The 22,425-nt window shown below is 41.4% G+C and overlaps 3 protein-coding genes across 3 annotated transcripts; all 3 read right to left on the bottom strand.

Annotated features, from left to right (window-relative positions):
- Positions 1–610: 610 nt before the first annotated feature.
- LOC134068624 (hatching enzyme 1.2-like) lies at positions 611–3,611 on the bottom strand. The gene is made up of 7 exons (XM_062524310.1): positions 3,543–3,611; positions 3,375–3,456; positions 2,058–2,198; positions 1,852–1,969; positions 1,271–1,449; positions 886–967; positions 611–791 (listed from the first exon to the last, which is right to left on the bottom strand). Exons 1-7 carry the CDS (start codon positions 3,609–3,611, stop codon positions 611–613), a joined length of 852 nt encoding a protein of 283 aa, XP_062380294.1.
- Positions 3,612–8,993: 5,382 nt separating this feature from the next.
- Positions 8,994–11,716, bottom strand: LOC134068623 (hatching enzyme 1.2-like). Its single transcript, XM_062524309.1, has 8 exons — positions 11,648–11,716; positions 11,331–11,412; positions 10,778–10,918; positions 10,571–10,688; positions 9,797–9,975; positions 9,561–9,642; positions 9,294–9,436; positions 8,994–9,025 (listed from the first exon to the last, which is right to left on the bottom strand). The coding sequence occupies exons 1-8, from the start codon at positions 11,714–11,716 to the stop codon at positions 8,994–8,996; spliced, it is 846 nt and encodes a 281-aa protein (XP_062380293.1).
- A 4,458-nt stretch (positions 11,717–16,174) lies between these two features.
- Positions 16,175–21,438, bottom strand: kcnk4a (potassium channel, subfamily K, member 4a). Its single transcript, XM_062524307.1, has 6 exons — positions 21,250–21,438; positions 20,108–20,231; positions 19,534–19,694; positions 18,722–18,908; positions 18,401–18,537; positions 16,175–17,596 (listed from the first exon to the last, which is right to left on the bottom strand). The coding sequence occupies exons 1-6, from the start codon at positions 21,436–21,438 to the stop codon at positions 16,721–16,723; spliced, it is 1,674 nt and encodes a 557-aa protein (XP_062380291.1). The 3' UTR covers positions 16,175–16,720.
- Positions 21,439–22,425: the final 987 nt, after the last annotated feature.

Below are 22,425 nucleotides of genomic sequence, written 5' to 3'. Positions count from 1 at the left end.
TAATAATCTGAGCAAAAACAATAGGGCCTTGCACCTACGGTGTAGCCACTGCCAGTTCCACTCGGTGAGCTGCACACTTTTAAAAACGAACGTTTAGGGGTGTTTTAAGGACAGAATAGACCATGCACAAAGCAAGCAATGTTATACAGAGCTCCATTCAAATTCCACAAACGGGCTCAATCGTCAAGATTTCGGTGTCAAACACTCGTTTTCATGCTAGGCAATACAGAAAACGGACTTAAAGTGTAAAATACCTAAATATTCCTTTAATACTAATACCCACAAGGAATAATACTGGCAAAACATATCAGTCATTATCTAAGAATGTACTGTATGTTCTGTGATTAAAACGTCATGTTAAACTTACATTCTTTGCATGAAAGCAGTAGGACAACAACATAAATTCAGTCAAATTTCATTTGATATCAGACGAATAATGTCTTTAATAACAATCTTAAATCATCATGTAAGAACCTGTAGCCTACTCTGTATCTGGTATCGTGGTTGCTCTGCCTTCTGTCGTGGTTCCAGACTGGCACAACATCCGTTTGAGCTTTTCCTGTTTGTCAGAGAGAAGAATGGTCAGAATTTTATTGCAGTAAGCATCCTTTCAGCAATCCCAGTTACGGTTTCTCACAATCCTTTTATACATGAGGTCATACTCACAGCAGCCATACAGTTTGTTGACCTTCAGGATGTCAGTTTTAGTCATTCTATGTCTCTGTCCGATTGCCACATTTGGGTTTGGAATTGTACTGATTGTATCCCATCCGTTGACTGAGAAAGTTTTGCTATAGAAGAACATGATTTTAAACATTTGAGGAGTCATATTTTTTTTAATTAAAAATATTAATTTAAAAAAACAAGAGGTAACACCTCCCATACCTTCCATAATGCATCACAGAGTAGTAGTCATATGGAGTGTCCAGGTTGTTGGTGTTTTGTTTATGGAAGTTTCGAACCGTTGCTGGCAAATTAAAAATAAACACACATTCAGAAATTGTGTTGCTTATCGCTAAGGAGGTTATGTTTTCACCGGGGTTTGATGGTTTGTTTTTTAGTTGGTTGTTTGTTTATCTGTGTGTCTGTCTGTTTGTCTGCAAGATAACACAAAAAGTTATGGATGAATTTCGCTTAAATTTTCAGGAAAGGTCTGAAATGACCCAAGGAAGAAATGATTAAGTGATCCGTATCACCATTATACCATGGTATAATAAACCATGACTACAGTACATTTTTATGAAGAAGTGTAAACAGGATATGCAGCTACCTGAGCTGATATTTTCCCAGTTGATTCTCACATACTGGTCTCTGTCACTCCTGGACTGCTCATGGTAGAAGCCCAGAGCGTGGAGAAGTTCATGCTGAATGATGCCGTGGTAAACACAACCGTACCTGTAGAGAGAGACCACCTGTCTGCCTCCTGTCCTGCCAAGGTAAGAGTAGCACCTGAGAAAGATGGTAGAAATAATGACAGAAACGTTTACAATATGGCTCCATGAATTAAGATTATTTTATGCATTAATATAAACCATGATCATCAACACATCACAACAAGTAAGCACATTGGCTAAAGTTTGATTTGTATTAATGCAAAACAAATATTCTTACAATCACAATTTCTGAATGCTATTCACTCAGTAATCAGCATGGCTGAATATTTGGAATTAAGTAAGAAGTTGTCTTTGTTGATATGATGTTGTTAAACAAGATCTTGTTGATACCAGCACGATAGTACGGGATTTCAGTATAAAATACATTGAAATACATTGTAAATACAATGTTTATACTAATACAGCTGGTAAGTGTGAAGGAAAAGCAATATTTTCAGCACACTGCAAATGAACTCACCCATCCTTGTTCTCAATGCTGATGTAGTCACCCTGAGTTGAGCGTGGAACAAACTGCACACAGGTTTCACTGCTGAAGGTAGCCATGGCTTTTTCCATTTTTGTCACATCATAATAAGCTGAAAAACACAACAAATGTTGGTTATTAATGCTCAATGGATAAAATATTTATACGGCATATAGAATATTACAAATAAGTTCACTTACAGAAATCAGAGCTCACTATGTAAGGCACCTCAACTTTCCCATTAGCAGACTTCCTCCATAAGCAGTTACTGTTCCAGCAAGCCATAGCATTCCTGGTTTTTGGCACCACAAGATCTCCCTCAATTAGAAGTTCACTGGAAGCTGAAAGATATAAGAAGAAATTTCATTTTGAAGTCATTCCAAACCATCAACTTAAAAGTCAGCCATCGTACACAATCAAAGTGCTTTTAATGCAAGTCACGTCACTCGGCAGCCATATTGGCCATGGGGTCGGGCAGCGACTTTGACCGGAACAAGACCAGGCCCTATCTAAAAGAATGGGGATAGAGCTGGATGTCCATGTTCCGAGGTGTAAGGGACATAATCACATGTTTGAAATCACAATGAAAATCGGCCTAAAATCGCTGAAAAGGTTTGGTGGTTTTGTATCAAATTAAAGAGACACTACTGTATGCAGGATTGGCGATTTCATCTTAAGTTTCGGTTTCGTTTTTCATTTTTGCTCGTTTTATACTTGCATATTTCTCTGCAGAGCTTCCCTGACAGCTTTATCGTGTATATTTATACACATATAGGCTATATAAATATATAAATTGCAAGCGTGGTTCTTCTTGTTCTTTATGCGTCTCAGCCTTCCAGATGTAAACAGGGAACGATCGTCTCCTGAACAAACTGCAAGGTTGCAATAGCGGATAGGGACACTGGGGGCGGGAGGAAATATTACTGTTTTCAATAAAAACTGGTCAGTCAAGCAAAACAACGATTTCTAAGCGATTTTATGACTATGAAAAAGTTGCATAGGGTCTCTTTAACGCTTAAAAAGCCTTTTTCTTACTGGTGATCTTGGACTGAGCATGCTCAATTCTTCACAACGCAGCTTTCAAAAAGCATGGTCGCCAAGGATCGGCAAAATGATTGGAGCAACGGCACTGGAAGAGGCGGGACATGTGCAAACCGGTGTAAACACCCGCCATCTTTGCGTTGCGAAGTTACCCCATGCATTTCAATGGGCAATTTTTCCAGTGCAGTGTCTCCTCATATATAAGTGTCTCTTACGCAATTTCAATTCTTTTGTCAATTCTTTTGTCAGTCTCTGAGGCCAACCCAGGATCCAAAAAGATTAAACAAAGTGGGTGCAGTCGGTCCCCCACACACAAACGAAACCCTGTGGGGAGTTTCTCTGGGAATACTGAAGGGAAGGGTGAGCTACCTCTCTGGTGTGTTTTGTTTGGTTCTTGGTTAAAATATAATGTACGTTGTTTTGGACAATAGCTGTATAGGATAGCTGTTAATTTGTTTAAACAATAAGAAACAAACCATTGTTGGTAGTCAAAATCTGTGTGGTCAAGTCCACACTGTCAGGCTCCTCTAGGAAAAAGTCATCTTCATCAATGTCAGCCTAGAGACAAAAAAGGTGAAGTTAAAACAGAAGAAACCCACAGTTGACATTTAGGTGTGGAGTTCTTAATATCCAGGTATTCTTACTGTGAAAGGCAGAGCCTTGGACAGGCCAAGCAGCAGCACCAGAAGGGAGATAGAGGCTCTGAGGTCCATGTTGCTTCAGTGTGTGGAGATGCTGTGGACGGCTACTTCACTGGAGCTCAGTGTTTGAGACCCATCTCACCTGAGCTTTTATACAGCCCTCCACAGGTGTGTCTGCAGGGGGATTTAGGTCTGCTGTCAGGGTCAGGTGTCTAATGGAAGGTCTTATGGGAGGACACCACCACCGCTCCCACAAACTCAACAACTGAACAAAGATATCACATAACCAGACGTTTTTAAGTGTGCTGTTGCAACAGTAAACAGACAGTTTGTTAGAGATATTGTGTCCAAAAAGTACACAGTATCAGCAGAAAAATACCTCAGATTTACTCTTCCATGCATTATAATCCGATAATGTAATAACTTCCAGATAAATCCATAATAATTTATTAGATTAATATTACAGGATAGTAAATTTTTAGGTTTAACCTTCATTTTTCAAAACCCAATAATGTAATACTTTTCCGATATTGTAATAACAATTGTGATGTAGACACACACACATATACATACTGTACAGACAGACAGGATTACACACACTCACACGTACAATATGCACATACAAATACACACACACACACGCATAAACACAAAGACACACACATACAGTACACACACAGGCAGGCATACTCACGCACATGGACCTGCACGCACCCACACATAAACACGTACACGCATGCATGCACAAACATACACACACACACACACACACACAAACACGTACATGCATGCATGCACAAACACACACGCACGCACACACATAGACAGGTACACGCACACATGCACAAACACACCCACACGCACGCACATACACACACACATAAAAACACTCACACAAATGCAGGCAAGCAGCCACACACACTCATCCATCCCATCCCATACACACACATCCATCCCATTTCTCCCACCACACACACACACACACAAAGGAAAACTGACAGAAGAACACATAATATAATACAAAAGCAAGCACACACATGCACAAACTATTACACATAAAAGTTGCAGAAGGGGATGGAGTAGGAGATGGAAACAAACTGACAAGTGTGAGTGAGTGGTAGTCATATTGAGTTAAAGTCTGGTTAAAGTTGATATTTGGCATTTGGGTATATTAAGATATTTTCGAAGTCAATCAACATGCATACAGTACATTACTTTTCACTATTATCACATTATGCCGTTATTATACATTTCTTGATGAGTTCTTGGGAGCACTTTTCCACTCCATCAGCTTACATGTCAACACCATCTGATGGTGTTTAACTTAATCGTGTGTAGTAGATGGTAGCCGTTTTGATTTTCCTCAGTTGCCAGCTACCACTAAAGTTAAACTAAGCCAAAATACAAACTTTTATTTCAAACTTCTTGATTGAATTCATGCCTACTTTGAAGACAGTGTGACCACAGGGATTTCAACTTGTTTGCTGAATATTTACTTTTGTTTACGAGACTTACGAGACCATGTGTTTGACTGCTGCATCCATCAACAGAAGTTGGGGGTCCTCAGGGTTAAAGCTGACCAAAATATGGCTGATTTATTTTTAATTTTAAAAGTATCGGACGGAGTTGACAAGTCATCCAATTAACTTCATATTCATATTTGGGCATTTTGGGCATTTTAAAACACTTGCAGTTTGATACTGTGACCTTTATGGATGTTCATTTCCGTGGGCTTTAAAGGGATAGTTCGGATTTTAAGACACAAAGTTGTATGGGTTCCCTGTCAGCAACGTAGTGCATCAGCACTGACTTACCCCCGACAGCGTCCTGTGAGCCGAGATCCAGCCGGTTTTTGATCGTTTTTGATGCCGGACTATTTTCTTCAGCAAGTTTCTGGGGTCACGAAAGTAAAGTGTTTTTCTTCTCAAAACCATATGCGTTCAACAGAGTGATATATTTGCACCACAAAAACGTTGTCCAGCTGTCAGTAGAGCGCAGTGATAGGAATCGCGAAAAATAAGTAAGTGATAACGAGGTTTGAATTTTTCCTGGACAACGTTTTTGTGGTGCAAATATATCACTCTGTTGAACGCATATGGTTTTGAGAAGAAAAACACTTTACTTTCGTGACCCCAGAAACTTGCCGGACTACTTTCTTCAGCATCAAAAACGATCTAAAACCGGCTGGATCTCGGCTCACAGGACGCTGTCGGGGGTAAGTCAGTGCTGATGCACTACGTTGCTGACAGGGAACCCATACAACTTCGTGTCTTAAAATCCGAACTATCCCTTTAATACAGTGCTGGTATTTTATGAATTTACTTTGAAATAGTATAAATATTTACCAAACTAAGGGTCTAACCATACACAAATCTTTCATATCCAAACTAATCATGGGGGGGGGGGTTAAGAAATATTGCAAAATTTTTATAGGGGACATCTTTTGTCCCTTATCTCAAGAATAAGTGAGCTCATATCTTGAAATGTTGGCATGTTCCTTAAAAAAATCAAAGGTTAGATAGTCCTCCACTGCACTAGCGCTGCAGTACAGCTATTACTTCTGTACTACTACTGTACTACTACTACCATCCGTTTAATGTCAGAATATTAATGTCCATGTTCTTTATACGGCGAATAAATGGGGTGTGGGGTGCATCTTCTTCACTCATAGGCATACTAAGCCTAAATCCAAGGCTCTGTGGTACCAGATTATTAACATTATTAACTGTCTTATTTATTTCCATTAGGCTATTGATTGGATTGATGTTTGTTACTGCTGATCTCCATATAGTCTTACCAACTTTTTTAATTGTTTACTGTTAAATATATAAAAAAAAAAGAGTGTCTGTGGAGTGGAGTGTGGAATGTATGTCTGAATTAGTAGTATGAATTTCATCTGGGAGGACAGCTGTACAGTATATCAGCCAGCAATATCAATATACTGTACTGTATAGTGTGAGAAAATAAAATATGTATTTAATTAGTAATCCTGCATTATTCAGACATAAGAAAGAGGGAGTCACTTTTTAAAAATAAAACAATTGTTTTATTTCTTATATTACACACAAAAATTATTACACAAAACTGATAAGAAAAATCTTTTTATCAGACTGAGAAAAAATCTTTCAGTCATCTGCCTTGCAGACAGGAAGCCCATCTGTATGGCCAAATCCCAGATGCCAGGAATGGCATCCAGCTTCTCAACTGAGTCATCGGGAAGAACAATCCCCTCTGTGGCATCTTCCGCACACATCTCCTGCATAGGCTCATCCCAGCTCCTGTCATGGATGCTCCCTGTCTTCCCCTGGAGCTCTTTAGTGCACACTGACCCCTGCATGCTGGGGTTGTGTTCAGCCTTGAGCTCCCTGTAGTGGGAGGCCATATAGCGGTGGTGCTCCATCGTTATAGTCCTCTCTGGTGCAGTGGACGGCAGAACTCTTGGAGTGAGTCGGGATTCCACCACAGGCCCCAGTGAGGAGACTTGCAGGAGCAGAGGTGGGCAGAGTGGTGCTGACCCTTTGGGAAATGATTCCTTCCTGGGCCAGACTGCCAGGCACCTGGGCTGGCTTCAGCTTCATGTTTTGCTGACCATGAAGGACTTCAGCAGGGAGGTTGAAATTCCCTACAAATGTAAGGGGTCCAACTTCTTTCAGCAGAGGAGTTATGACATCAGACCTCTGCATCTGCCCATTCACACCTGAAAAGAGGCAAACGTAGCCTTAATATTAGGTACTGTAATTGTTCATTTCATGATACTGCTAGTATCTCTAATACCTTTAGTGACATAGCTTTTCTTACTTGTAGATGGGTGGGCATGATTCATGACCCTGCTGTCATTACTGTGTAGTACAGTAGGATTGAGCAGTGTCTTCTGGGTAGATGATACACCATGGATGGTTGCACCCCCAGAGACTGGGTTCTCTCTTGAGTTTAGCAGGGAAATGAACTGGTCCTGGGTGACCTTTGAGGGGTGAGTGATGTTCCCCACAAACGTCAGGCTCTCCTCCCTCCTCACTGGAGCCACTGCAGCAGTGGGAGCCACCTGGCAGCTTCTGACCCTGGTGGGATGAGGATGATCAAAATTGCCCACAAATGTGAGTCTCCATTTTATCTGCAGGTGCTGAGGTGGGAAAGCTGGGAATTCCACAGTACTTCTCCTGGGACACGGCACACCGTTCTCCAGACTCCCTCCAAACATACCTACACATATGAAAATATCAGTTATAATCTATTCACTATCACTGTGCATAATCAGATTATTCAGATAAGATCAGAACAAGAAAAATATCAGGTTTTCCCTACTTGCAGAAAACCGTGTACTCCGCACATATTGGTATTGGTGTTCAGATGGAGGTGTCCAAAGTGGTGCTGTTCTAATTTCCTCAGCAGGACAGGGCAGCATTCTCTCAGAGAAAGGCTGATGTTCAGCGCCAATCCAGGATCCTCTCTGAATGTTGAATGTTGTTGGTAGAGCCATTGAAAAAGTTTGAAATCGCTTTCTGAATTGCAGAGGTTAATCACAAGTGACTTGCCTTCAGCTTGTTCACATCTGCTAACATTCTACTTTACACTTTAGTTTAGGGTGTCACTGTGACAGTGGTACAACCTGTGTACTGTAACAACATGTACTGTACTATCAGGTATTGTACTTGCATTATGTATGTGTGGGTACCTACAAAACTTTGCCAATTTGCCTACATTTTTCATCAGAGGCAAAGGGCTGCCCTGAGACCTGCTGGATGGGGTAAATCTGGTCATGAAAGATTTGATATACAAACCATATAGCTCCAGTCAAGGGGTCATTGTCTTCAGTGTACGTGTAACAGCTGTGTTGCTACAACCTTGTTACGGGTTTATGTCACTGTATCAAAGAGTAATAAGTGTGTACCAACACAGTTGATCAATGTAACAGCTGCACTGCTACACCTTTGTTACTCTTTGATACTGTGGAATAAACCTGTTAAGTGTACCAGTTAATCACTTGCATGCACATATGACATGTATGTTGTGTCTTTGATGTCTTGGAACATGTCTGCCATTATCCTATGTAGCACATGTATCAACTGTGTTGGACAAGCTCTAATCATAGAAAGGAGAATATTCAAAGGCGTGGGAAAGGTTTCTTAAAGGAATCAGTATATATTGCATAATGATTGGCCTTTGCAGGTATCAATATCATGCCTGACATTTCGGTCTATAAACATGATATGAAGAAGAACATTTTTTAGAGAAGAACTCTAAAAAATGCTGGGTTGAAAACAACCGAAATTGGTTTGTGTTTCTGTTCCGTTATATACAGTAGATGATAATTTTATTGTCCATGAAAGTAGCAGAACAACAAGAGAAGGAGTTTTTGCCCAGTTGTTTTCCTAATTGAACATTCATATTAATATCCACAAGGAATAATGATACCTAAAACATATCAGTCATCATCTAAGAACCTATGTTCTGTGATTAAAATTTCTTGATAAACTTAAAGTCTTTACCTGAAAACAGCAGGACAACAACATAATGAGTTCAGTTCAGCCATTTTATTTCATATTTAATTTGATATCAGTGTGAGAGGAATAATATTCACAATCTTTCATCATCATGTAAGAACCTGTACTCTGCATCTGGTACTGTGGTGGTTCCTGACTGGGACAGCAGCAGTTTGAGCTTTTCCTGTTAAAGAAAAGAATGGTTAGCATTTTTTTGCAGTATAAGCAACCTTTCAGTAATCCCAAAGTTACGGTTTCCAACAATGCTTTTTACACATGAGGTCATACTCACAGCATCCATACAGTTTGTTGACCCTCAGGATGTCAGATTTAGTCATTCTATGTCTCTGTCCAATTGACACATTTGGGTTTGGAATTGTACTGATTGTATCCCGTCCATTGATTGAGAACGTTTTGCTATAGAAGAACACAATTTTAAACATTCGAGGAGTCATATTTTTCATTAGTATTGATTTGATAACACATGAGGTAACCCAGCTCTTGACAAATAATTATTTTTAACTGGGTGCCATTATCTTACCTTCCATAATGCATCACAGAGTAGTAGTCATATGGACTGTCCAGGTTGTTGGTGTTTTGTTTATGGAAGTTGTGACCCATTCCTGCCAAAATGAAATTAAACACACATTCAGAAATTGTGTTGCTTATTAAAGCTATTTCACATTTATTTCCAACTTGTCCCTGTCATAATTTCCAAAGACAAAAATAAACCATGAGTACAGTATTTGAAGAAGTGTAAACAGGAAATGCAGCTACCTGAGCTGATATTTTCCCAGTTGATTCTCACATACTGGTCTCTGTCACTCCTGGTCTGCTCATGGTAGAAGCCCAGAGCGTGGAGAAGTTCATGCTGAATGATGCCGTGGTAAATACAACCATACCTGTAGAGAGAGACCACCTGTCCGCCTCCTGTCCTGCCAAGGTAAGAGTAGCACCTGAGAAAGAGGGGTGAAAATAATGACAGAAACATTTACAATATGGCTCCATTAATGAAGATTATTTTACAGTATGCATTAATTATCATATAAACCATGATCATCAACACATCACAATTAAGCACAGGCTACAAGTTTGATTTGTATTAATGCAAAAAATATTCTTACAATTACAATTTCTGAATGCTATTCACCCAGTAGTCATTGCTTTATATTTGGAATTAAGGAAGTAGTCTTTGTTGATATGATATTGTCAAACAAGATCTTCTTGATACCAGCATAATAGTATGGAATTTCAGTATGAAAGACAAAACCACATTTTTCAGCCAGGTAAGTGTAAAGGAAAAGTAATATTTTCAGCACAGTGCTAAATTAAGGTGACCAGAGGTCCGAGACCAAAACCGGGGACATAATCCCAAAAATGGGGGACATTTTCAGTTTGACTATCAATCTGATTGAAATACATACAAATTTTATCTTCAAAAAACGGGGACATAGGTAGTTTTTCTGTATTTTCCCAGGGACAGGCAACCAAAAACAGGGACTGTCCCCTGAAACCGGGGACGTCTGGTCACCCTATGCTAAATGAACTCACCCATTCTTGTTCTCAATGCTGATGTAGTCACCCTGAGTTGAGCGTGGAACAAACTGCACACAGGTTTCACTGCTGAAGGTAGCCATGGCTTTTTCCATTTTTGTCACATCATTATAAGCTGAAAAACACAACAAATGTTGGTTATTAATGGATGCACAGATGAAATATTTATACGGCATATTATAGAATACAAATAAATTGACTTACAGAAATCACGGCTCACTGTGTAAGGCACCTCAACTTTCCCATTAGCAGACTTCCTCCATAGGCAGTTATTGTTCCAGCAAGCCAAAGCATTCCTGGTTTTTGGCAACACAAGATCTCCCTCAATTAGAAGCTCACTGGAAGCTGAAAGATATAAGAAGAAATGTCATTTTGAAGTCATTCTGAAGTTTATCCAAACCATCAACTTAAAAGTGTAGTCAGCATCATACACAATTTCAATTATTTTGTCACATTCTGTGAACCTCTCCTCCTGACCCGCTAGCTGAGCTTCCCGTTGCTGCACTGTAAGAAAGCCCAGTCTCTGAGGCCAACCCAGGATCCAAAAAGATTAAACAAACATAGTGGGGGCAGCCGGTTCCCCCACACAAAAACAAAACCCTGTGTGGAGTTTCTCTGGGAATACTGAAGGGGGGTATGAGCTACCTCTCTGGTGTGTTTTGTTTGGTCCTTGGTTAACGTATAATGTACAGTATGTTGTTTTGGACAGTAGCTGTATGGGATAGCTGTTCATTTGTTTAAACAATAAGAAACAAACCATTGTTGATAGTCAAAATCTGTGTGGTCAAATCCACATTGTCAGACTCCTCTATGAACATTTCATCTTCATCAACGTCAGCCTAGAGACAGAAAAGGTGAAGTTAAAACATAAGAAACCCACAGTTAATATTTAGCAGTGGAGCCCTGAATATCAAAGGTATTCTTACCGTGAAAGGCATTTGTGTGGTCAAGTCCACACTGTCAGGCTCCTCTAGGAAAATGTCATCTTCATCAACGTCAGCCTAGAGACCAAAAAAACTGTTTAATAAAACAGAAGAAAACCACAGTTAACATTTAGAAGTGGAGTATTCTTACCGTGAAAGGTAGAGCATTGGACAGGCCAAGCAGCAGCACCAGAAGGGAGATAGAGGCTCTGAGGTCCATGTTGCTTCAGTGTGTGGAGATGCTGTGGACAGCTACTTCACTGGAGCTCAGTGTTTGAGACCCATCTCACCTGAGCTTTTATACAGCCCTCCACAGGTGTGTCTGCAGGGGGATTTAGGTCTGCTGTCAGGGTCAGGTGTCTAATGGAAGCTCTTATGGGAGGACACCACCACCGCTCCCACAAACTCAACAACTGAACTAAGATGTAATGGTCAGTTAATTGGTTTTGGTCACCATCTAAGCTTTACACTTTTGACAGCTTTGATGTCTTTAGGTGTGCTTTGCCTTAACTGAGAGGTGTTGCAACAGTAAATGGAAAACAAATTGTGAGAGATATTGTGTCCAAAAAGTAACAGCAAAAATGTACCTCAAACTGCTGCTCCACATTGAATCCAATGATATAATAAACCAAAAATGTAATAAGATCTCCTATTAACTCTTAAAATGCAATAGCACCTCCCTAATATAATAAGATGTCTTTATTAGATGGGAGGTTATTACTTTATTGGGTTTAACCTTATTTTCTCAGAACCTAATAATGTAATCATTTTCCACTATTCTAATATCTTGGTCAAAGTTTATTTTTAGAGACCAAAGTACAGTAGATAATCAGTCTTTGAGTTCAAAATGAGAAATAGTTGTAATTCTTCACTTTGAATTAATCATCATTTTGGCAGAAATGGTTTACAATTTCTAGCAACAGTACACCAACCTAAACAATCCACATGACTACTTTCTCGACCAGTGGAAGCGAGACAGGCCACCAGTAATATGAATTAGTACGGAGTTTTACTTAAGTGTTCTGCAGTTTTTATTATGGAATGAATGTTTAAAGCCCATGGTAAAGCGCTATATCCACCATTTTAAGAATTTTAAATAAATCTTTTTTTTATCTTGTTTTCCAAGTAATTTCAGTGGAACTGTAATTGGGTTATGTTTAGTTGATTTACTCAATCAAAGCAAAACAACTGCATTTTCTATTGATATTACCTTACCAGACTTAAATATCGTGACTTCAAAAATTGATTTTTAGCGTTTTGTAAAAGAGCTCTTCATACGAAAAACATAGTTGCATGAATAATACTATACAGAAATAGATATAATTGTGTTTGATCAGTGATGAGGTCCATGTATCATAATTACTAACCTAATGTTAGTTATGAAGACCCTATAGGCAGGACATGCAGGAGGAGGCAAACAGGTCATCTCTCTTTACAAGTTTGATTGTGTTTACCACGGCATCATCCAGCATGAACTTCTCCAGGCTCTGGCGTCTAACTATGAGCAGACCAGGAGTAACAGTGACCAGGATATATACTGTACACTAACACTCATAAGGTATTTCCTGTCTACACATCTGGTTCACAGATAGAAATGCGTGCTGCTGACTTCTAAGCCCTGAAAATATGTACCTGTATTTGTTCATAAACTTGGTAAAATCTGTGTATTGGTGAATACCTCACCTTTATATACAGCTCTGTTGAGTATTCATGCGGTCGACAATGGCACTCTCCCTCAAAACTCGTTCTTTATCATTTTGAGTTTTGAGTGTCCTTTCATTGAGATCGTCACATCTGCACAATAATCACACTTTCTTTTTCATGTTATTGCATAAAGTCATGCTTATTCAACAATGTTTCAGTATTTGATTTCAGAGAAATGTGACTCTGTGATGTATTGAAGGGAACTGGGAGCAGTAAATCCAACTTTGCGGTTTATCATGGGTGACATTGCCTATCTATCGAGGGCTGAGAACCAAAGGGGCATAAGTGACATTTCACCAACTTTACAGGAGAGCCAAAACAAATCGAACTGCTCCTATGTTCACAGTTAAAGACCTTTGGTTTTTGTTCAATAACTACAGTATATGTTTATAAATATTTTACTTCTATAATTTTGTCAGCTAAGAGAGCTCATCAAGAGCTTTCAGGTGATATATATAACTCAATTTTGACCAAAATGTCACTTACGCCCCTTTGGTTCTCAGCCCTCACTATGTGAAATCAAAATGTTTGTTTACAGTTTTAAAATTGTCTGACAACATGTCCATCTGTAGGGCTGCTTACGCCACCTAACATAGAGAGGAGAATCACTCTGATCCTGAACCCAGACGTGGAAATTGGACAGACACAAGGAATGTCTACCACCGCCATCCTGTGGGTCAACAAACGGTATGGATGTTGTGAGCATGCTCTTTAAACCCATTCAGAAACACCCAGCACAGACATTATTGGACACTGAAATGAATGGAGCTCACCCTGAGGAATGCTTTCTAAGACCCTGACAATCTTTCCCTCTCTCACACAGAGGCAGACAGAATGAGACGATAGGAAACCCAAAGTTACACTGTTCCAGTCTCATTCCACCGCATGCGGCCCTGATTGCAATGCAGAGCACAAGCTGTTGGAGGATTTATCTTGTGTCATGTGAGCATCATGTATTCACATTACTGGAGAATACATTCAGACTGCAATGAACTCATTACCCTCTCTTCCCTGTTGGGAATCTCAGCCAAATAACAGTCTGGTTTTCCTGTAGAACTACAACTATGTTTTTCATCAGAGGCACATGACTATAAATTAGACCTAGTGTACGTAGATATACTGTGCTATGTGTAGGTAGAAGTCAACACACAAGATGACAAGAGCGTCTGTTGCACACCTAGGCCCCAGATCCTGCTAAACCAAGACCACAACTCTACTGAATTCTACCATCTCTGAACTGTTCAGATTGCCCCAACAAACACAGCACACAATTCTGTAATTTAGAGAAAAGAATACCATCGTTGATCAGTTGCACAAGAGGAAGAAAAAGCTCAACTGTGTCAACAGTTATAAAACCCTAAGATTTCTCATGGTCTTGGCCTTGTACACAATGTACTACAAAGCTCTGATGTGGTATTTGGGGGTTTTAAATGCATTGTGTGCCATTATATCTTAATTTATGGTTGCGGTCGCTCCTTGGCTGGGCGGAGGCGTAAAACTTTCAAAAAAGTTCTCACATTGGTTTTCTCTCCCCCACACTGTTTAAGAAAACAATATGGGGAAGGATTTTTTCTCGAGGGTGACTCTAAAATAAGCACGGTTATGTGTCTGTGTGCCTACTGTTTAGTGCAAATGTGTCCCTCTTTAAATCCTTCACACTTCTACACTTTGGACACTTTGGACACTTTGAAAGTAGCCTTCCCCTTCCTTAAAGACAACCTTGAGTGGGCTATTACTTGCTTGCCAGTCCGTGGTTTTTTTTTTTACCTCCACAAAGCCTCAACAAAAAAATAACCTTCATCACAAGCAGAGCTGCTATTGATTTTCTGCGGTTGAGGAGAGCGCGTCCAGTTCTAGACATCCATCTCCCTGTCCCACAGACACTCTTAGGTGGAGCACTTCTGCGCTCCAGAGGTAGGAATTAGGGGAACGCTGTCGGGGCTGTGGCCTGCTTCCCCCCTGTAAACCAAGGCCATGTGTTTGTCCTTTCCCCTCTAAGTACCCGTTACTATATGAAACTAGCACTTATCCTCACAGCCATGCACTCGCGAGTGCGTTCGCTAAACACATGCCATTCCTGCCTCTCTCTCACACGGCTAAACTCGCCTTTCCTGGGCACTTAAATGCTCATCGCCTTTCCTACTGTGAGTGTCCTTGATGTGTTTGGAAATTTCCGTAAACAACTTTGTTTGTAATCTTTGACAGTTTTCTGCGTGTCCTGCTTATGGTTTAATGGAAAGAATAGGAATGTGTTGAAAAAGAAACAGCTGTCATAAGTTTATATTTTGGCAAGATGCTTATAAACAGAAATGTACATTTGAATGCAGCAAATACATTCCTATGGCACAGTATCACTAATACCAGTCAATACAAGTTCAAGAGCAGTACCGTTTAACGGGAATACCGATGGATGTACACGCATGTACAAGCACCTAGGTCTTGTTGCTATTTGCGCTCTTTTTAGCACTACATTCAAAAGTGAAGCAGATAAGTCTCAACACACTGGTACACCCAGCAAATTGGTAGGAACTGTCCATGAAGTTCAAGAGAAGCCCACAAGAGGGCAAAGGCAACAAATGGGCCAGTGAGGGAATTTGAGACGTTACACCTGGAGACAGTTAGCACTTACCTCTGTCATGGTATTATATAAACTATAATCAGTTCAAACAAGGAAAGCTTATATTATAGTTATTTGATAGTTTGATTGATTGTCTTTTTAAAGTTATAAATGCAAGCATAGTATCAGCACATAATCGTCCTGCTTTTACACAATATAATAATATATGATTTACATACAGTTTATGCAAGGCTGAAATGTAAACAAGGCTTTAAAGCAAGGGCTATGGGCTCACTGCTCACTATTATCTCCAAATGTTTCTCTCTACGAACTATAGACTTCAACTGTAAATTCACATCAGTAGAGAGGAAGCTCCATCTGAAATTGGTTCTCTCTAATTTTAGACCAAGCCTGGTTTTCATTTTTACCAGATTTTCTGTGCAGTACTCCTATTTGCAAGAGCAAACAATTAATTCTTCTGGAAGGTATTATTATCCAAAGTAATATACAATGAGTGAGTAAATGTATTTATCAAAGTGTGAGAGAACTTTTAAGGGACTGAAAGCTATTAGGGCTGCAACAATTAATTAGCTTGAGTCGTTTTTAAGGAAACTTCCTCAAAATTCTCTGATTTTACCTCCTTAAACTGAAATATCTTCTGCTTTACTTGCTCCCCCATGACAATGAGCTAAATATATTTAGCGTGGGAAGTAAACAAGGCATTTGAGAATGTATTCTAGGGCTTTGGGACACATTCATCGACATCTTACATTATATAACCACTCCGCGATTAAACGACAGATTAATCAACTATCAAAATAATCTGTAGTTGCAGCCCTGGATACTACTGCTGATCTGCTGATCTGCATTATACTCTAGCAGGTGGACGGCAGTAAGGCTACTAAAGGCCCATCAGGTAGAGCCAGTTCATGTGTCCATTGGACAGTGCTGCGTCCATCTCTCCTAGGGTGATGTGCAGGGTGGAGGTGTGGGCGGGTTGGATGGAGGTCCGATGTCACCACCATTGCCCCTCTCCGCTGCCACCACCAGGTGGCGTGGTGGGAGCTGCCTCCTCATGCTCCTCCTCTTGGGCCTGCAGGCACGCTTGGTCCCCGGCTGTCCGAAGTCGCTCAGGGTGTCCGAGGACTCGTCGATGTAGGCCAAGTTTTCGCCAAAAAAATCCAAAAGGGAGGGCCGCGGCGGAGTGCTGGCCTCCACCATCACCGTGGGCACCGGCGCCTCCTCGCCCGGCGAGGTTGCCTCCAGCCCTTCGCATTTGGACACAGGTGTGGCATTCGGCACGTTGGGACGGGAGTCGCTCAGGGAATCGCTTCGAGAGTTGTGAGAGTCGCTCTCGGATGCCGATTCCGAGAGCTCGGATTTGGACTCGGACCAGGAACTGGACCCTGACGCCGACGCGGGTCTAGACCCAGGTCTGGACAAGGATCTTAACTCGGACCTGGAGACCGTTCTGGAGGGCGCCCGTGACCCCGGCCTTGACCCCACTCTCGACCCGGCCCTGGACGACGGCAGCGGGAGCTCTAGCCTCGACACGGAGCTGGCCTTGATCTCCAGGATCTTCTCCAGGACGTTCTTGGCCTCGGACCAGTTGTGGAACAGGTGTCCGTTAATCCGGATGCCCTCCGGCTCCGCGGGACTCCCGATGCCGGGGACGATGTAGCCCACTTTGGGGGCACCCCGGCGCCGCCTTTTCTTCTTCCGACTCCGCCTGAACTGGAACGGGTCGTTAAGGTCCAAAGGGACAGGGATGCGGAAGTCCACAGACATGTTTTGGATGTTCTGGGTGAAGTCTGTGGCATAGGCTTTCAGCTCCTCCATCTGATTACAAAATATGGCAAAGATCACATGAAATATATAAAATATTTTGAATATATTGTGAACATAACTACACTCTTCTGCTGGATTCAATCCAGATAACCAACACATAGCTGCTCCTTGAGCTCAATTTAAATCAAACCAGCTAACTGAAAAAAGCACCATGCCAATAGGTATGGTGAAGGGTATGTGATGATGTGGGGTTATTTTAATTCCAAAGGCCAAGGAAACTTTATCGGGATGCATTAGTATGCTAGCCTAGAAATCTAGACGCCCCTAGCGGCAGCAAAGGGGGGATTTGAAAGACTGTTTATCCCACCCGTCCGATTGAGCCCTGTCTACGGTGAGTGTCCAGACCCTACATCTTGATGTGGGTCTGGCTCGTCAGGCTATTAGTATCCTGGATCCACGAAATAACTGGCCTATAAGAATAGAAATATGCCTGCCTCAATGGGAATTTAACATAGGAGTATGTATACTTATGGCCCCTGTATTTTGAGGAAGAACATTTATTTATTTATTTACGCTACATTATTACTTCACAAAAAAAGGTGTTCTTAAAGAATGAATTTTTCTTCATTCTTTTTAATTAAGGCATTAAGATCAATTTCCAAAAGATGTTTTTTTTATACCTCTTTTTAGTCAACTTCAGCATGTGTATGTAAACGTATGACTATGACCACAACTGTAAATTGCCATCGTGATAATTAAAACTCAGACATGTTTTCACTGGTTTCAGTAGCCCTTGAAGCCTTCTCCATGTCTATAAATAAGACCTACAGTACCCTGTCTGTCCGTCCAACCCACCTCAGCACGGGTCTTTTTGGAGAGCACTCTCAGCCAGTTTCCGATCATGTTCAGGATGGAGGCAAAGTAGGCCAGGCCAAACACAATCCAGAGCCAGACAAGAGGCTTATACATGAAACTGCCATGCCTCCGGTCATCTAACACAGACACAAGAGTTCAACTTCATCATCCATTCAACTTATGACGAAAATGATGGCAAAAACCAGCCATAAATGTTGGCATTCGTTATATGACTAGTGATTTGTTATAACTTGTTATAATTAATGAGATTGAATTCAATCAATCAATCAGTTTGTTTTAAAAGCGAAGATTTAGGAGTACCTGCAACATAATCCCCAAAGCCAACCGTGGTAAGAGTGATGACCACAAAGTAGCCTGCTTCCAGCCAGCCCCAATTCTCCACGTGCTTAAAGACCAGCGTAGGCACGCCAAGGAAAATCACACAGCCAATCAAAATGGATAACACTGCAGAGTAGACGCGGACATTGGTGGGACTCACACCTTTCATCTATTTGTAGGAAAAAATGGAAGTAAAAATGTGTTTCAAATTCGTTCAGTGAATTTCATTCAATTCAATTTGCACTTTTGAGATACACTACATACAACCTACTGGACCGATCATTACACAACTAGTATATAGTATGTATGTACTGTAGTGTCTGTCATAGAAATCACAGTAGAGGACTTGTAGAGGAGAGGCTTGCAGTCGAAAATGTCTATTTAGGCATTAGAGTTTGTCATTACACATTATCGTCTATGTACGTACACTGCGCTCTTAAAATTAATGTGTTGAAAACAACAGATAGACAACACAGTTTGTGTTTTTTCCAACACATTGCTTTTGCTATTTGTTACACAATATATGTTGAAAATAACACCTGTGTCGTGTTTTAACAGATCTCTGTGTCCAGATAGGGACAACACAGTTTGTATGGTTTCCAAAACTTTTGTTTCAAGAGTGTGTACTCTTCATCAAGCCTAGCCTATCACAATGAATCAGGACTGAGACAGTCAACCAAACTAAAGATGAGTCTCATGAATCCACTCTTAACTGCTGCACAACATAAAATAAACATCATAACTCATTTGTCTGAGAGCCAAAGCCTCCACTGAGCGCACACTGACACACTTACCAAAAACAGGGTCTCCATCTTGCCCACAGATCGTCTGAGCATGGTGCCCATGTGGTCTCCTACCCCTGCCAGCAGGATGCCAAACATGGGGATCCCCACCAGGGCATAGACGATACAGAAGAGCTGGCCACTGTCAGTAATGGGTGACAGGTTCCCAAAACCTGTGAGTGAGAAAGAAGAGAGAAAAGCATTTCAAATGTTTTCACTGGAAGTAAATGTATGGAAGTTTTTATTGGATTGTATAATTTGTAAGCCACAGACTATTGAACCATTCATGTTCGGGAATAGTGAAATATTTGTGGATGTGATTCCACACTCAACACAATCTAAACACATATTTATGAAACAATGGTACACATTTGTGGATTGTCCTCCACATTGGATTACAAATAATAAAGCCCAATTTAAAAAATTTCAAATAAATGCCGTAAGGGCAACAGGCTGCAATTCAGCAAACAGTTCAAACGGTGCTCTCTCAGTTCTGCATGGGCTTCTGGAGTTCTCAGGTTCTGCTGGCCTGTTGTGCAGAGGCCGTTGATATTGACCGTGCTGCGGTAGAACGTTAGGAACCCACCTATGGTTGTGATGATGGTCCCACAGAAGAAGAAGGCGCTGGGCACATCCCAGCGGCTGGTTAAGTTGAGGGAGGAGCTGCTGTCGGTGTGCAATATACCAGCTTTAGTGGCGGACACGACTGCCTGAAGAGCGCCAGAGACACAGACGTGAGCACAGGAGCCCAGACACCTCTGAAATGTTCAGAACTAATCAGAGCTAGCCAAGCAGGAAGTGAAAGGCCAAGTTAAGTCAGGAAGCCCTTTTCATTTCTTGATTTCATTTAGCTCTCATCTGACAATGTGTTGGTGTGTGAATCTGTGCATGAGTAGCCTATGTGGCTACATGGTTAAGAGTAGGTACAGTACTTAAGAGTAGACTTGGCTGTGAGAATTCCCCTACCGAAAGAGTTAAACACCCCTCCTGTGTATAATATTTGTTATGTCTAGTATACTAGTCTTTAATTACAATTGACTGGTATTTATATAAGTATATCTGTGAGTATATCCCCATCTATAAACATAAATACCATGAAAGTGGACTGATTATGGACTGAACACCTGTAACTACAACTTAACAGCTTTACCTTATTGAGAAGATGGGACTGATACTGTAATGAAATACTATTGGGGACAAATGAATGGAGGACATGATGGTGATTCATAATTCCTTGATGGAGCCCAGTGTTTCCCAAACATTCCCCACTATGGAGACGCCTAATCAGACGCTAAATCTTTCTGGATTTGGGTCGGGATTTCCAGGCTAGCAAAATGGTAAGATTCAAATATTTTCTTTTGCATTTTGGGTCCAAGTAACATTTCCTGTCTCGGCCCGATGGATCAGATGTTATTTTAATTCATCTTTGTCTGTTTCTGACTCTTATGTTTGTGTGTGGCTGTTTTGTTTGGAATCTTCCTGAATTCAATTTTCCTTGTCAAAAAGACAGGCATGAAAGATATAGGAACAATTTATTCATTATTATTTCCTTCTGTTTCCTCACGCTCCACCTGTCATATCCATTGACAGTAAAAGAAGGTTATATCTCTATTCCCCGCTAGTTGGGCCCGTCCCACACTTTGAGAACCACTGATGTAGTAGCCTGAGGTAGTGATGGGAGAGGGAGAGAGAGAGGGAGTGAGGGAGGGAGGGGGGAGGGATGTTCACCTGCATCATGTAATGCAGGGCTTCCGGATGGACGCAGGTGTGGTTGAGCAGGAAGTTGTTGCGTTCGAGGAGCAGCTCCTTGTGCCGCTCCATCTCCTCGGTCATCTCGAGCCAGCGGAACACCAGCGCGCCCATCACCAGGTACAGCAGCACCACCGTCATGATGGCCAGCAGCGTGGAGCACCGCATGCTTCCGCAGTGTCGGGGTCGCAGGCAGGCATAAGCTGGGGGAGAACTGGGCCAGAGATGGGGTGAGCTAACTGGCCAGTGGCCACACCACAGGGACCAGATCATCTACAACCACACATGGGACTACTAGGCCTCCTCACACTACATCCATTCAAGACTGCTGATCAAACTCAAGATGCCAAATGGAGTCTTTCTAGGAGGACTTAACCCTAACAGCAAGTAAACACTGTCAGACCTCAAGCATAGCTCAGGCCTCTTTCTCTTCTTATTCTGCTATTTCTCATCACTCTCGGTCACCCTGGGACTTTTGCTTCCTCCCTCCCTTTCTCCCTCTCCTCCCTTCCTTTACTGGCATGTGGAGCAGTCCCTGGAGCTTGAGCTGGACCACCACATCAGAGGGCTCTTAATCAGGTTAAATCAAGTCTGAACTGGGGAGGCTGCCGCAGCCCTCAGCCTTTGAAGCGTTGACCCAAACAAAACGCAGGCACGAGTGTCATAAGCATATCCATTCAAAAACAACGAATGACGCCATAGAAACAGCCCTGCGCCCCGCTCACTGTTTAGACAGGACACAGCCACGCTGTTCCTCAGGCAGTCTGACATTCACCAGAGCCAGTCAGCATCGACTGTTAGGATTCTTGTGCGAGGGACTGTCTCTTGGTGCATACAAATCTCTCTGGATAATAGTGTGGTAGCTGTGTAAAAGCACAGTGTACTGGGACACACTAGCGATAAGAGACAAATTATTTACAGCCAACTTTAAGAGAGAAAGATTAGGACAAGAAACATTTTCTCATGGCAAACACAAAGATCACTTAAGGAACAAAGTTCATCTCCTCATCGTACACTTTCATTAAAGGTCACCCTACCGGACAGCAAGATACTGTACAGTATGTAATGCATCACAAGCTACGGAATACAAAAGTGATGGTTGACAATAATCTCTACAATGAATTCCAGCATTGCATTACCAGCTAGAGTCAAGTG

Source organism: Sardina pilchardus, chromosome 21 (genome assembly GCF_963854185.1).
Source record: "Sardina pilchardus chromosome 21, fSarPil1.1, whole genome shotgun sequence".
Lineage (NCBI taxonomy): Eukaryota > Metazoa > Chordata > Actinopteri > Clupeiformes > Clupeidae > Sardina > Sardina pilchardus.
This window is presented reverse-complemented; position numbering and strand designations above follow the sequence as displayed.

What these genes read in the sequence shown, in the direction of transcription:
- LOC134068624 (XM_062524310.1), bottom strand. Translation starts at nt 3,611, where the DNA reads ATGGACCTCAGAGCCTCTATCTCCCTTCTGGTGCTGCTGCTTGGCCTG. An exon ending in AGCATTGAGAACAAGGATGG is followed by an intron (nt 1,450 to 1,851) that starts GTGAGTTCATTT and finishes CATCTTTCTCAG; the next exon opens with GTGCTACTCTTACCTTGGCA. An exon ending in TCTGTGATGCATTATGGAAG is followed by an intron (nt 792 to 885) that starts GTATGGGAGGTG and finishes GTTCTTCTATAG; the next exon opens with CAAAACTTTCTCAGTCAACG.
- LOC134068623 (XM_062524309.1), bottom strand. Translation starts at nt 11,716, where the DNA reads ATGGACCTCAGAGCCTCTATCTCCCTTCTGGTGCTGCTGCTTGGCCTG. An exon ending in CACAGTGAGCCGTGATTTCT is followed by an intron (nt 10,689 to 10,777) that starts GTAAGTCAATTT and finishes TGTGTTTTTCAG; the next exon opens with CTTATAATGATGTGACAAAA. An exon ending in CTGGGAAAATATCAGCTCAG is followed by an intron (nt 9,643 to 9,796) that starts GTAGCTGCATTT and finishes TCATTTTGGCAG; the next exon opens with GAATGGGTCACAACTTCCAT.
- kcnk4a (XM_062524307.1), bottom strand. Translation starts at nt 21,438, where the DNA reads ATGCGGTGCTCCACGCTGCTGGCCATCATGACGGTGGTGCTGCTGTAC. An exon ending in GACCATCATCACAACCATAG is followed by an intron (nt 19,695 to 20,107) that starts GTGGGTTCCTAA and finishes TCTCACTCACAG; the next exon opens with GTTTTGGGAACCTGTCACCC. An exon ending in AGATGGAGACCCTGTTTTTG is followed by an intron (nt 18,909 to 19,533) that starts GTAAGTGTGTCA and finishes TCCTACAAATAG; the next exon opens with ATGAAAGGTGTGAGTCCCAC.